Below are 12700 nucleotides of genomic sequence, written 5' to 3'. Positions count from 1 at the left end.
TGATGCAACAACAACAACAACAACACTGCAAAAAATGCTTTTCTAGCTTAGATTTTTCGTCTTGTTTCCAGCCAAAATATCTAAAAATTCTTAAATCAAGAAGGATTTTCTAGACAAGTAAAAATTATTTTATTTTTTTCAGAAAAAAATAGTCAAAATTAAGTGAGTTTTTGCTTAGAACAAGCAAAATAATCTGCCAATGGGGTGAGAAAAAAAATCTTATTTCAAACAGAAAACAAGATTATTTTTCTTACCCCATTGGCAGATTATTTTGCTTGTTTCAAGCAAAAATGCATTTAATTTTGACCTTTTTTTCTGAAAACTAGACAATAATTTTTACTCATCTAGAAAATTCTTCTCGATTTAAGAATTTTTAGATATTTTGGCTGGAAACAAGACAAAAAAATCTAAGCTAGAAAAGCATTTTTTTTGCAGTGAACATCTACAATGACAGGGGATACTGGAAAGAGCTATGCTGTGGGACACATTGAATATTAACAATGTTATTGTGACATCTTTGCAGATAAATGTATTAAATGTATAAAAGATATTACATTTGAGACTGAGAGTATTGAGTATCACAACACTGTTAAAGGATTAGTTCACTTTCTGAACAAAAATTGACAGATAATGTAGCCACCCCACATCATCCAAGATGTTCATGTCTTTCTTTATTCAGTCATAAAGAAATTATGTTTAAGGAAAACATTCAGGATTTCTCTCCATAATTTTATATTATATATTTTTTAACCTCAAATGCTCATCTCGTCTCATCTGTGTAATCCGGGTCAAAACAGAACTGTATGTAGAAAAACTCCCATTATTCATCAAAATGGTCCTACAACTGAATTTTAGAAGTTCAAACTTGGGGGCACCATACATTTCTATTATATGGAAAGAAATCCTGAAATGTTTTCCTCAAAAAACAATTTCTTTACAACTGAAGAAAGAAAGACGTGAGTACATTATCTGTAAATTCTTGTTCTGGATCTTTTAAGCTTTACTTATAAAGACCAAGTAAGTCACTTTATCTCCTTTATCACTGTGTAACTACAATAGCTAATAGGCCAGTCTTTGCTCACTTTGTTTATAACTCATTTACAATTTGAATAAAAGTACTGTCATGCTTCTAGCTACACACTGCTAAGCTTCTGAATGGATAATCATAATTAAATGTGGCATTGAGTCAGTTAATGCCATGATTGACAGTGATAACCATGTCAAAGGCCAGGACCAAAAATCAAATCTGATGCTGTATGTCAGAATAGATCTGTGGGCTCTGTGTTCAAGAGATTCTGTAAGCATAACAGTTCGTTCAGCCAAGAAAAGCACACAAATGTACAGTTTTGAGAAAACAAGATGAAATACAATGCCTAGAAATCCCTTTGAGTTGAGTATCTGTGGACCGGAACTCTGGTTGTCATGACAGTCAGAATGACAGATGGCAGACGTAACTGTGATAACTTGCTGTTGCAACAAACACAGCAGATTTAGAAATACATGGGATAGCATTTTTGTTCTGCGTTTTCTCACAACTTGTGTGATTATTCTGGGTAAGTTGGAATGAACTGTACCACTAATAGTGTCTCATGAACATGCAAAACAACATCAAGGTCAGTATTTTTGTTAAAAACTGTTAAGTTTTGTTTCAAAACTAAGTCAAATTTTCAGGAACACATTCTAAACAATAATCAGAAAAATCTGATAAAAAAAATTAGCGTTCCTATTATGAGGTGAGTTTTGACTCCTTAAGGGGAATTTTGCATTTACCTTTGTAATGGCATTTTTCTAATGCCATTTTTCTAATAGCCATATGGCAATTCATGTCTTTCTGTCCTCAATTTAAAACCTCTTGAAATCAAAATTAAGACTTTTTTTTTTTGTAGGGACGCACCAAATGTTCAGCAACTGAAATTTTTCAGCCAAAAACAGGAATAAATAAATAAATAAATAAATAGAGAGAGACTGTGACAAATACACATCCCTATGAGACTCACTGTACAGTCAAATACAGCAGATTATTCCTGAGTTCCAGTCACTCCATGAAAATAACAAATTAAAAATACTACTCGGTGAAGGACCTACTTCCTCTTTGGTAGCACAACATATTTACAAATGTCACAAAATAAGAAGTAAAGAGTGAACACATCTGCATTAATAGAACCATTAATGTTTATATAAATGTATATATGGATGTATTTTTTTATTTTTATGGATGTATATTATATGTATTTTTGTTTTGATTTTATCCTGCTGTATACAATGCTGTGGCAATATGTACCCAAGTATGTCATGCCAATACAGCAATTTGAATTGAATTGAATTGAATTGAATTGAATTGAGAGAGAGAGAGAGAGAGAGAGAGAGAGAGAGAGAGAGAGAGAGAGAGAGAGAGAGAGAGAGAGAGAACAATGATGTAATGTGATCAATTAGAGGTGCGCATTAATGCAGCAAACATGTCAGCAGTGTGAAAGCATTTAAAACTGTCTGAGAAAGATGCAAAAATCATTACAGACTATCTAGTATTGCATTGCATTTCATTCATTAGAAGAGAAATGGTTCGTTATTGCTGGTTACTGTATGATGACTGAAATCATCAAATAGCCTTAAACCATTAGTCAATAAACTACAGAACGTTCTGTTGTCTAAAACACACCAATTGTATTTATTCTGACAGCGCTGCAGCAGCTCATTAGCCAGGGTTCAAAGTTGAGAATCATTCATAAATCTGCTGCTGTCAGCAAAAAGTATTACTAAGGTCTTCTTGCGGGTATCCGCCAAAATAAAAGTCAACATTTATAAATGTTAGTATTGTCATTTTACTGTTGTTCTGTAAAAATAAAAATAAAAAAGTAAGACAAAAATAATGATAACAATCATTCCAACTAGGGTTGGGTCGATAGACGATGCCATCGTCCATCGCCGATGGCCAATAGACATCACGATGCTGAGCCGGCATCGCGATCCTCCGCCCCGCCCCCGCAGCGCCCCGCCCCGCCCCCGCCGCAGCAGCAACCCGCTCACGAAAAACACACACTAAATCCCTATATAGCCAAATGAAATGCATGCTTTCAATTTCTGCATCTTTACTTATTTTATTATTATTATTATTATGAGGAAATAACAAGGAAGTTGTTAGTGATCACAATACAAATTACAGTGAACTCCTAACGAATTACATGAAAGTTCGTTTACATTAATAAATGAGGCATACAAAAACAGCAGAAAAAAAATCAAAATAATTTTAATTAAATTAGATTAAATAAACTACACCAAATATGCTAGAGCTTGGAACAAAAACAAGAGTATCTTTTTTTTCCATCGAAATACGAATGTACAATACAAAGCCTAGTTGGAACACTTGGATTTGTGCCGAAAAACAGAGGTGCGTGAGCCCAACGCGCTATTTTTAGTTTCGCTTTGTTTTAGTTTCTTAACTTTATATATTTTGTTTCATTTCTGTTCTGTTCTAAATACCTCTACATTTAAATCATTCGTTTTGGAGTCAGGGTAACTAACTTATAGCTATGTTTATAGTGTTTATAATGTTAATACATAATATTTCGCTTGATTTGGTATTATTTATTTCTGATATTAAGCTTTCTCTCTAAACATTCCGCTGCTCATTAAATGCGTTTGGAGAGAGTGTGTTAAGCAGTAAGCAAACAATGAGAGCGTTATTGAACTTAAAAAAGCTGACTGGTCGAAAATATGTTAAGGACCAACACACATCCTCCAAATGCATTTATATAAACCCGCGCTTGATCTTGTCTCATCTGCACGCACGCACTGTCATGATCTAATGCACTTGTTAATTCCGGATCTTTAAAAACAAATACCGGAACGCAAAAATCCAAAATCGGACATTTTCCAGAACAGTATCCGGCTCAAATTAAGCACTCGTGGACATGGTAGGCTACAATTAATTAATTAGTTATGAATAAATTATTTAACAACAACCATCCCTCACCCCCGCCCCCCGCAGACGATGCCATCGTCCATCGCGATGTTTCACATTAGACATCGTACGATGCCAAATTGGTCGACATCGCCCAACCCTAATTCCAACAGCTCTATTAATACATTTATTCTAACATTGTCCTTTGCTCAGCAAGGCTGCATTTATTTGTAGATTAAAAACACACGCCTGATTCAAGAAGAGGGTCTTAAAAATGACCAAGGAATATTATTTCACTTTTAATTTTAAGTTAAATTGTGCTTTGTTGGTAGGCTATAATGTCTACTAGAGTGTTAAAAATATTCAGTGTAAAATAAATATATTTAAATGTTGTTTTGTAATTGTTTTTGTCTTTGAAAAGCAAGACAAAACTGTAAAAAGCACATTTTGGCTATTTTATTTATGTAATGGTGAAAAAAAAACATTGGCAAAATACATGGGGGAAAAACACGAAAAACCGTTTTCGGTAATCAGCCTTCAGCCCAGTGCTTAATTTAGTTCGCAGCTATATTTAAGACTTTTTAAAGGACCTGTGGAAACCCTGTTTGTACAGATAAGTTGTTCATACGATGCTATTGAAGGGTGTGATTCTGCCAAAACAAAATCCCATAGGAAACTCTGCAGTATGAGCAAGAGGTGTGTGTGTGTGATCTTATTAGGGTTTAGCTGTGTGACTATCTGAGAACACCTGCACACTCCATAATCTGACTAATGCCACAGAAATCCACCTGCTGCCCCCAGAGGAGCCGCAAGATTGTGTGTGTTCATGTGTGTGTGTGTGTGTGTGTGTGTGTGTGTGTGTGAGCAAGTTAATGCATTAGTAAACATATGGTGGCTTTTTATTTTCGTATAAACATAGTTTGTTATCAGAGCTCCGAATGTTGTCATATGATATCCAGTGCTACTTATACAGTATGCACAAATATCACTAACGCAATAAGTTAACTGTGATGTAGAAGTACTAATACGGTGATTTAAGATAATGCTCATGCTACCCACCCGGCGCTAACAATCCTAAAGTCTTAAAGCAGATATAGAAGAAACTCTGAGCTTTACGACACAAGCTTAATGAATTAATTCAGATCATCTGTGTTTCACTTAAACCTGCAGAGCAATCTGTGCTTTCAGACACATCCCAGCCCACTATAAAAAATCCAGCAATTACACCAGAGAAGCAATCACTTTAAAGGCGACAGAAATAGCAGCAAGTCAGTCTAATGATTAATAACCCATAATTAACAGGTACAAGGAAAAATTAGGTTGCAGACACATTGAGGAGGCCTCTGATGGCGGCATGGCTTTATTGTGTTTCAGAACGAATGAACTTTTAACTGAGTACTGAATGTCTTACCGTGTCTCAGGTCGGTCCAGTCGACGGAGGAGAAGAACGGATGCGAGCGTAGGCCCTCGTATCCCAGACGCTCCCGCGATCCACACAACAAACTCTGGAGAAGGTCGACAAACTGAGCGCTGGCTTTGGGTTCCTCTGGGAACTTCAGAAAACGCTGAGAGCAAAACACAAGCAAGAAAACGGCACATTTTTATATGCAGAGCTGGGTTATATAACTTTAAAATAATTAATATTCAGTAATATTATCAATTTGACTGCACTGACACCATCAGATAAGAACTAAATTAAATGTAGTTATTTAGCTGACATGAATTTAACTTTAAGCTAAAATGAGCTGAATAATGACACTAAGATGGAACTAATTTGTTTGATAAATCATCATTTTACAACATTCTGTTTATTAATGTGAAGCTGCTGTGAAATCATCTTATATATAATAAACTTGACTTAGTCTAAGCTAAAAATGTATATATTGCTATTTCTCAAACCTCTCAAACAATATCCAGCATATTTATGTATTTATGTTGCACTAAAAGGAATATTTATATTTACTTTAAACTAGAAGAACCATCATTTCAACTAAACAGGCACTGATTTCAAGCACATTCAAAATGTTTAATGCAATAAGCAATATAGTAAAATCATTTAAAGCTACAAATAATGAAGGCATGTTTTCACATTGTTTAGCATTAAATAAAGGTAATATCATATCCAATCAATTTTATATGCATTATATAAGTGAAAAACTCAACTAAACAAAGTAAACAAAACAAAATAATATGTAAAATAAAATAAAATCTGCAGTCTAGCATCTGCTACATTTATAAAAGTTACACTTAACTTTAAGCAGCTAAATCAATTTAGAATTTAGTCTATTCCAGGAAATAGGGGAAATAATCTTCATTTTTTACAATAAATAGTAAAATTGTAACATTATTAAAAGTTAAACATAGACAATGTAAAAAAATGCCTTTATTATCAATAAATAAATAGAAGAAATGATATGCAATAATTTTCCATGCAATATATAAGTGTAAAACAAAAAATAAATAAATAAACTAATATAATAAAATATGAAATTGATTTTATACTAGGTTATTCATTAACAGTAAAAAATGAAAAACTAAATATATTTACATTTTTTATATATATTTTAACAAGTAAAATGGTAATATTATTAAAAGGTAAACATAATGTAAAAACATGCCTTCATTATCACTAAATAAATAAATGAAATTATATGCAATAACTTTCTATGCAATATATAACTGTAAAACAAAAAAATAAAATAATAAAATAAAATAAAATCTGGATTCTAGAATAAAGTAGTTTACCTGCCAAAAGTTACTTTTAACTTTTATAAAATAAACACTTTTAGAATTCAGTCTCTCTTCCAGGAAACAAAGAAATGATCAAGAAATGAATAAAATGAAATTAAATAAAGAAGTAAAATAGTAAAATTATTAAAAGTTCAATGTAACAAAGGCATGTTTTCACATTGCTTGGCATTAAATTAATAAAAGGAAAAATCAAAATTTAATTGTTATATGCATTATATAACTGTAGTAAAAAAAATAAAAAAATAAAATAAAATAAAAAAATTAGAATTTAGTCTCTATTCCAGGAAATAGGAAAAAAATATATGCAATTATTTTCCATGCACAATATAAAAGTGTAAAACAAAATAAAATAAAAATTGGAATTGATTTTCTACTAGTAACTAGTTTATTCATAAAAATTAAAAGTAACTTTTGGCAGATAAACACATTTAGAATTCAGTCCCAATTACATGGGAAAACAAATCAACATTTTTAACATATAAAATAATCAAATTATTAAAAGTTAAACAATGTAAAAACATGCCTTTATTATCACTGAATAAATAAAATAAATCATGTAATAATTTAAAATGCATTATATAACCACATATTATTACTAAGCAATTTGTGCAATAAAATGAAACATTCTGGTTTAATAACGCAAACAAACCAGTGTTTTGAACCTCTTCACTAAAGCAGATATTAGTTTGGAAGACAAATAAAGTGTAATTTTACACTTAATGACTGAACCTCCAAAAATGTCCCACCATCAGCAGAAGCTGCTAGATTCACCTGAAAATTCATGATGTTGTTGATGGTTTTTGTGGAAGTGCCGTCAGCGAAGGGCGATTTCATGTAGATCATTTCATAAGCAATGACGCCCAAGGACCACCAGTCGCTCTCGGGGCCGTAGCTGCACGTCGGCCCTCCGTTAAGTGTGGACAGGATCTCAGGGGCCAGATGGTCTTGAGAGCCCACTGGGAGCTTTGAGGACATCACCTGCCCCAAATAATGACACACCATTCAATTCATTCAGTCCAAACTCTGACTGTTTAAAGTGGACAACATATTTAAACATATGCATATGATCGGTCTTTCCTGAACAGAACAAAGGGTTACTCTGTGTATAACTTGACATCAGAATAAAGTCACACTCATTACCGTTTTGTTAGCAGTAAATTTGGCTGCTGATCCAAAGTCGGCCAGTTTAATGTGACCTGTTCGGTCGATCAGAACATTCTCTGGTTTAATATCTCTGACAAAAGAACGAGAGGCAGAATTAAATGAGAAAAAATACCGAAAGGAGGAGTGGAGTCATACTTATTTCTAACACATTTGGTTTAAACATTTATAATACATGACAATCACTCAATAGAGTCTACAAAACCAAAACTGTATTCTAGCATTTGCTAACTATATTTATAAAAGTTAACATTAACTTTTATAAATTAAATTAGATTAAATTTAATTTAATTACCAACCAAAAATGCAGTTGATATATTTATGGTAGGAAATTTACAAAATATCTTCATGAAACATAATCTTTACTTAATATCCTAGTGATTTAAAAAAAAAAAAAAAAAAGCAAATAAAAATTTAATTTAATTAAATAACATTTCTGTTTACAGTCAATGAAATCAAATCTAACATATGCTTGTTTATTCATAAATGTGACCCTGGACCACAAAACCAGTCATAAGGTTAAATTTGACAAAACTGAGATTTATACATATATTGTTTGTTAGGATAGGACAATATTTGGCTGAGATACATCTATTTGAAAATCTGGAATCTGAGGATGCAAAAAAATCAAAAAGACTGAGAAAATCACCTTTAAAGTTGTCCAAATTAGGTTCTTAACAATGCATATTACTAATCAAAAATTACATTTTGATATGTTTACAAAAAATCTTCATGGAACATGAACTTTACTTAATTTCTTAATGATTTTTGGCATAAAAGAAAAATCAAAAATTTTGACCCATGCAATGTATTTTTGGCTATTGCTACAAACAAACCCCAGCGACTTAAGACTTAAGAGTTTTTGTGGTCCAGGGTCACAAATGTTAAAATTAACATTTAGCAGGTAACACATTTAGAATTTAGTTCCTATATAGTAATAACTATAAATTTAAAAATTATATTTAAATATAATTTAAAAATATAGTTGTCAACATTTAGAGTGGATCAAAAAAAGTTAAAGTTGTCCTAAAACAAGAACAGGTATTGTTTTGGTTTAAGGAAAACTTTGATAAAAGGTTTTCCCCGCTCAGGTGCTTATATTATCAGTGAAAAAACAAAACAAATAGGCTTTCTATTGATGTATACAGTGTCTTGCGAAAGATTTTCATACTCTTTTTATTTTTATTTTTTTATTTTTTGGTACATTTTGTTGCAGCAGCATTGTGTTAAACTGCTTTAAATTACTTTTTTCCCCACATCAATCTACATCTCATACACCATATTGGCAAAGCACAAAACAGGTTTGTAACAACTTTGCAAATTTATTAGATATAAAAAACTGTAAAGACCCCGTTGCATAAGTATTCACACCCTTTTCTGGGACACTGGACATTTATCTCAGGAGCATTCATATTGCTTCTAGATGTTCCTACACTTGGAGTGGAGTTAAACTGTGGCAAATTCATTTGAATGAGTCTGATTTAGAAAGACACACACCTCTCAGAAAAGGTCTAACAGCTGAAAATGCATATCAGAGCAAAAACCAAGATAACTGCCTGTAGAGCTCAGTGACAGACTTGCGTTAAGGCGATGATCTAGAGAAGAGTTCAGAAACAAATCTGCTGCATTGAAGGTTGACAGAAGCATTCTCCATAATGGAAGACGACTGGAACAACTAGGACTCTAGAAAATGTCCAAGCTGACAGAGATGGAGAGGTGAAAAGGTGAGGCAAAGAATGGCAGATAATTGCCAAATGCAGATGTGCAAAGATGCTCACATCAGACCCAAAAAGACTTGAGGCTGTAAAGGTGCTTCAACTATGGACTGAAGCAAGGGTATGAATATTTATGCAATCTACTTATTTCAGTGTTTTATTTAATACATTTGTAAAATTTGCAAATCTGGTTTTTGCTTTGTCATTATTATGGTGTATGGAGTGTAAATTGATGTGGGGAAAAACTAATTTAAAGCAGTTTAACATAATGCTGCAACAAAACGTGAAAAAAATGAATACTTTTGCAAGGCACTGTAGGTTGTTAGGATAGGACAATATTTGGCCGAAAAGCAGTTTTGTTATATTTACAGTAGGAAACAAAATATCTTCATTGATATCAGTCATTTTGACCAATACAAAGTATTTTTGGCTACTGCCACAAATATACCTGAGCTACTTGAGACTGGTTTTGTGGTTTGTGGTTTTTAAGAAGAATGTCCCTCCACCAAATACCTGTCAGTGACTAGCAATAGAAAGTACTGAACTACTACTAAAACTAAATTTTTGTTATATAACAGCAACAAAAGTGTGTTTTGTTGTACCTGTGAACATATCCCATCTGATGGACTGAGTGAATGGCCTGTATGAGCTCTGCCAGGTAAAACTGAGCCATAGACTCGTCGATCTGATCTTCATATCGGTTCATCAAAGCCATGAGGTCACCGCCGGGCAGAAACTCCATCACCTGCTCAAAACACAGAAACACGTCAAAATTCTGCACTTGTATTGTTTGCAGTCAAAAAAGACAACAGTGGAAACATTTGGTACAGCACCCAAATAAAATCTTACTGAAAGCTCATTTTTTGAGAGATCAATCTCAAATGTAAAACTTTATCTCTATCAATGCTGTAAATAAACATAAAACATATGTTTACATTATTGGCTTTGATTTTCACACAGTTTTAATGCGGTTAATGGGTAATAAATGAATCCTAACTATATCATAAATATAATTTAGTACCATAAAATCCCCTTAAAATGACAAAATATTAAATAAAAACACAAGCAAACTAAAATATAGTACATTAATATAATTGGAGAAAAAAAAAGGAAAATCAGTCATTTTTGATTGCCATGCAAGCAGCACCAAAAATTGTGAATATCATTGCATTCGATTTTATATTTTTAAACATGCTACAGGATTTTTTGCTTGATAACATTTAGTCAGCTAGGCTTTTGAAACCTCTTTTGTAAAATATTTTGTTTGTAAAGTGTGCATGTAATTTTTTTTTAATTAACTATTAAATTAGTCTCTTGCAGGAAATAAAATAAAATTAAATTAAAGTCTCTAGGTAGAGTGCATGTAATAAACCTGAAGTCTAGCATATGCCAGCTTATTCACAAAAGTTCAAATTAACTATTAGCAGGTAAACACATTTGAAATTGAGTCTCTCTTCCAGGACAAATAAAATAAACAATATGCACTTAGGTGTATATTCAATCAAATGCTCTATAGAATGAGTTTTGATTTTAATATAGTAACAGATTTTCCCTAGATATGCTAAATATGAAAAAAAAAAAGTGCAAACTAAAATATAGTAAGTTTAATTGATTTTTTTTTCAATGGTGCCATAAAACCCCCTTAAAATGACAAACTATTGCATAAAAAATGAACAAACTAAAATACAGTACATTCATTTAATTGAAAAAAGGAAAATCTGTCATTTTTGATTGCAAGCAGCGCCAAAAATTGTGAATATCATTGCATTTGACTTTACATTTTTAAACATGCTACAGGATTTTTTGCTTAATAACATTTAGTCAACTAGGGTTTTGAAACCTCTTTTGTAAAATATTTTGTTTGTAAAGTGTGTGCATGTACAATCTTAAAATTAAAATAAAATAAAATAAAATAAAAAATATTTATTTTACATTTAATTGAAACTAAAATACAACCATTTCAAAATCTGGAATCTGATGGTGCAAAAAACTAAATCAAAATATAGAGAAAATTGCTTTTAAAGATGTCCAAATGAAGTTCTTAGGAATGCATATTACTAATCAAAAATAAACTTTTGATACATTTAATTATTCTAATGGGGTTTTCAAACCTCGTTTGCAAAATATTTTGTTTGTGTGCATGTACAACCTTAAATTTAACTTTGATCAAGTAAATACATTTATAATTTAGTCTCTTTTCCTGGAAATAAAATAAAAGTCTTTCTGTAGAGTGCACATAGACAAAACTAGATTCTAGCCTATGCCAGCTTATTCATAAAAGTTCAAATTAAACATTTGAAATTTAGTCTCTCTTCCAAGGAAAAAAAAAAACAAAAAACAAAAAAAAAAAAACAATATGCACTCAGGTGTGTATAAAATCAAATAAAAAAAATGGCAAGCAAAAATATATTAAGTTTAATTGAAAAAAAAAAAACTTTAATAATGAGTAAAAATGAGTGAAAAGAGAATTTTTTTTCTTCATTTTTACTCAAAAAAACTCTTTAAATCAACTATTTTGTTTTGTGCATATACAATATTTATAAATTACTCTTGTTTTGAAATTTCGTGCAATACAATGACAGTCCAAGCTGTCTTACAGTAAGTGTGAAACTGAGCATCAGATGTACGGCAGATCTGACAACGTGATCTTACGTAATAATCACCTGTAAGAGAATCTATTAGTGCACTAACCATCTCTGTCCGGTCGACAAACATGGCTTTAAATAGCAGCCACTCGTCTCGATCACACATTCTAAATAAAAGCTTGTGATTACACCATTATCATTCTAATTAGACAATTAGCTAATTAGCCTAAACTGCATCTTGAGCAAGTGGCGTATGTTCAAACCTAAGGAAAACAGCAGAGAAAAATCCCAGAGAGAGCTGCAGGTATATGAATGACTGTGTGGTTATTTATCGAAGCAGAATCTGCCACAATATCAGCCTGAAACCACAGACTCAAATTAATGACTTTATAAAAGATCTAAAAATTTAAACAGATTTCTGATGCATCAACCTCACAGGCTCAAGAATGAATATATGCAAATGTAAACGGTTAATTATTTATTGCGATTATTTGGCGATTTACAGCAGCGCTGCATCTCTAATTGAGTCTCGTCTGACTGATACATCAATAAGATGTTTTTATAAATGAATGCAAAATAGCCGGAATCAT

The 12700-nt window shown here is 31.9% G+C and overlaps 2 protein-coding genes across 2 annotated transcripts in view; both read right to left on the bottom strand.

The window, feature by feature from the left end:
- Positions 1–10264, bottom strand: part of cita (citron rho-interacting serine/threonine kinase a) — a 109142-nt gene extending 98878 nt beyond the window's left edge. The window contains exons 1-4 of the mRNA XM_073840164.1: positions 10128–10264; positions 7790–7883; positions 7421–7627; positions 5310–5463 (exon numbers count right to left, since the gene is read on the bottom strand). Of these exons, the coding sequence (XP_073696265.1) occupies positions 5310–5463; positions 7421–7627; positions 7790–7883; positions 10128–10240 (568 nt within the window). The 5' untranslated portion in view covers positions 10241–10264. The remainder of the gene's footprint in view (positions 1–5309; positions 5464–7420; positions 7628–7789; positions 7884–10127) is intronic.
- A 2103-nt stretch (positions 10265–12367) lies between these two features.
- The window catches only part of LOC141334939 (citron Rho-interacting kinase-like), a 55894-nt gene continuing 55561 nt past the window's right edge, over positions 12368–12700 (bottom strand). The window contains exon 16 of the mRNA XM_073840162.1: positions 12368–12373. Within this exon, the coding sequence (XP_073696263.1) occupies positions 12368–12373 (6 nt within the window). The remainder of the gene's footprint in view (positions 12374–12700) is intronic.

Source organism: Garra rufa, chromosome 5, assembly GCF_049309525.1.
Source record: "Garra rufa chromosome 5, GarRuf1.0, whole genome shotgun sequence".
NCBI classification, from domain to species: Eukaryota; Metazoa; Chordata; class Actinopteri; order Cypriniformes; family Cyprinidae; genus Garra; species Garra rufa.
Note: the sequence above shows the minus strand (reverse complement) of the source record. Positions and strands in the feature narration are given on the sequence as shown.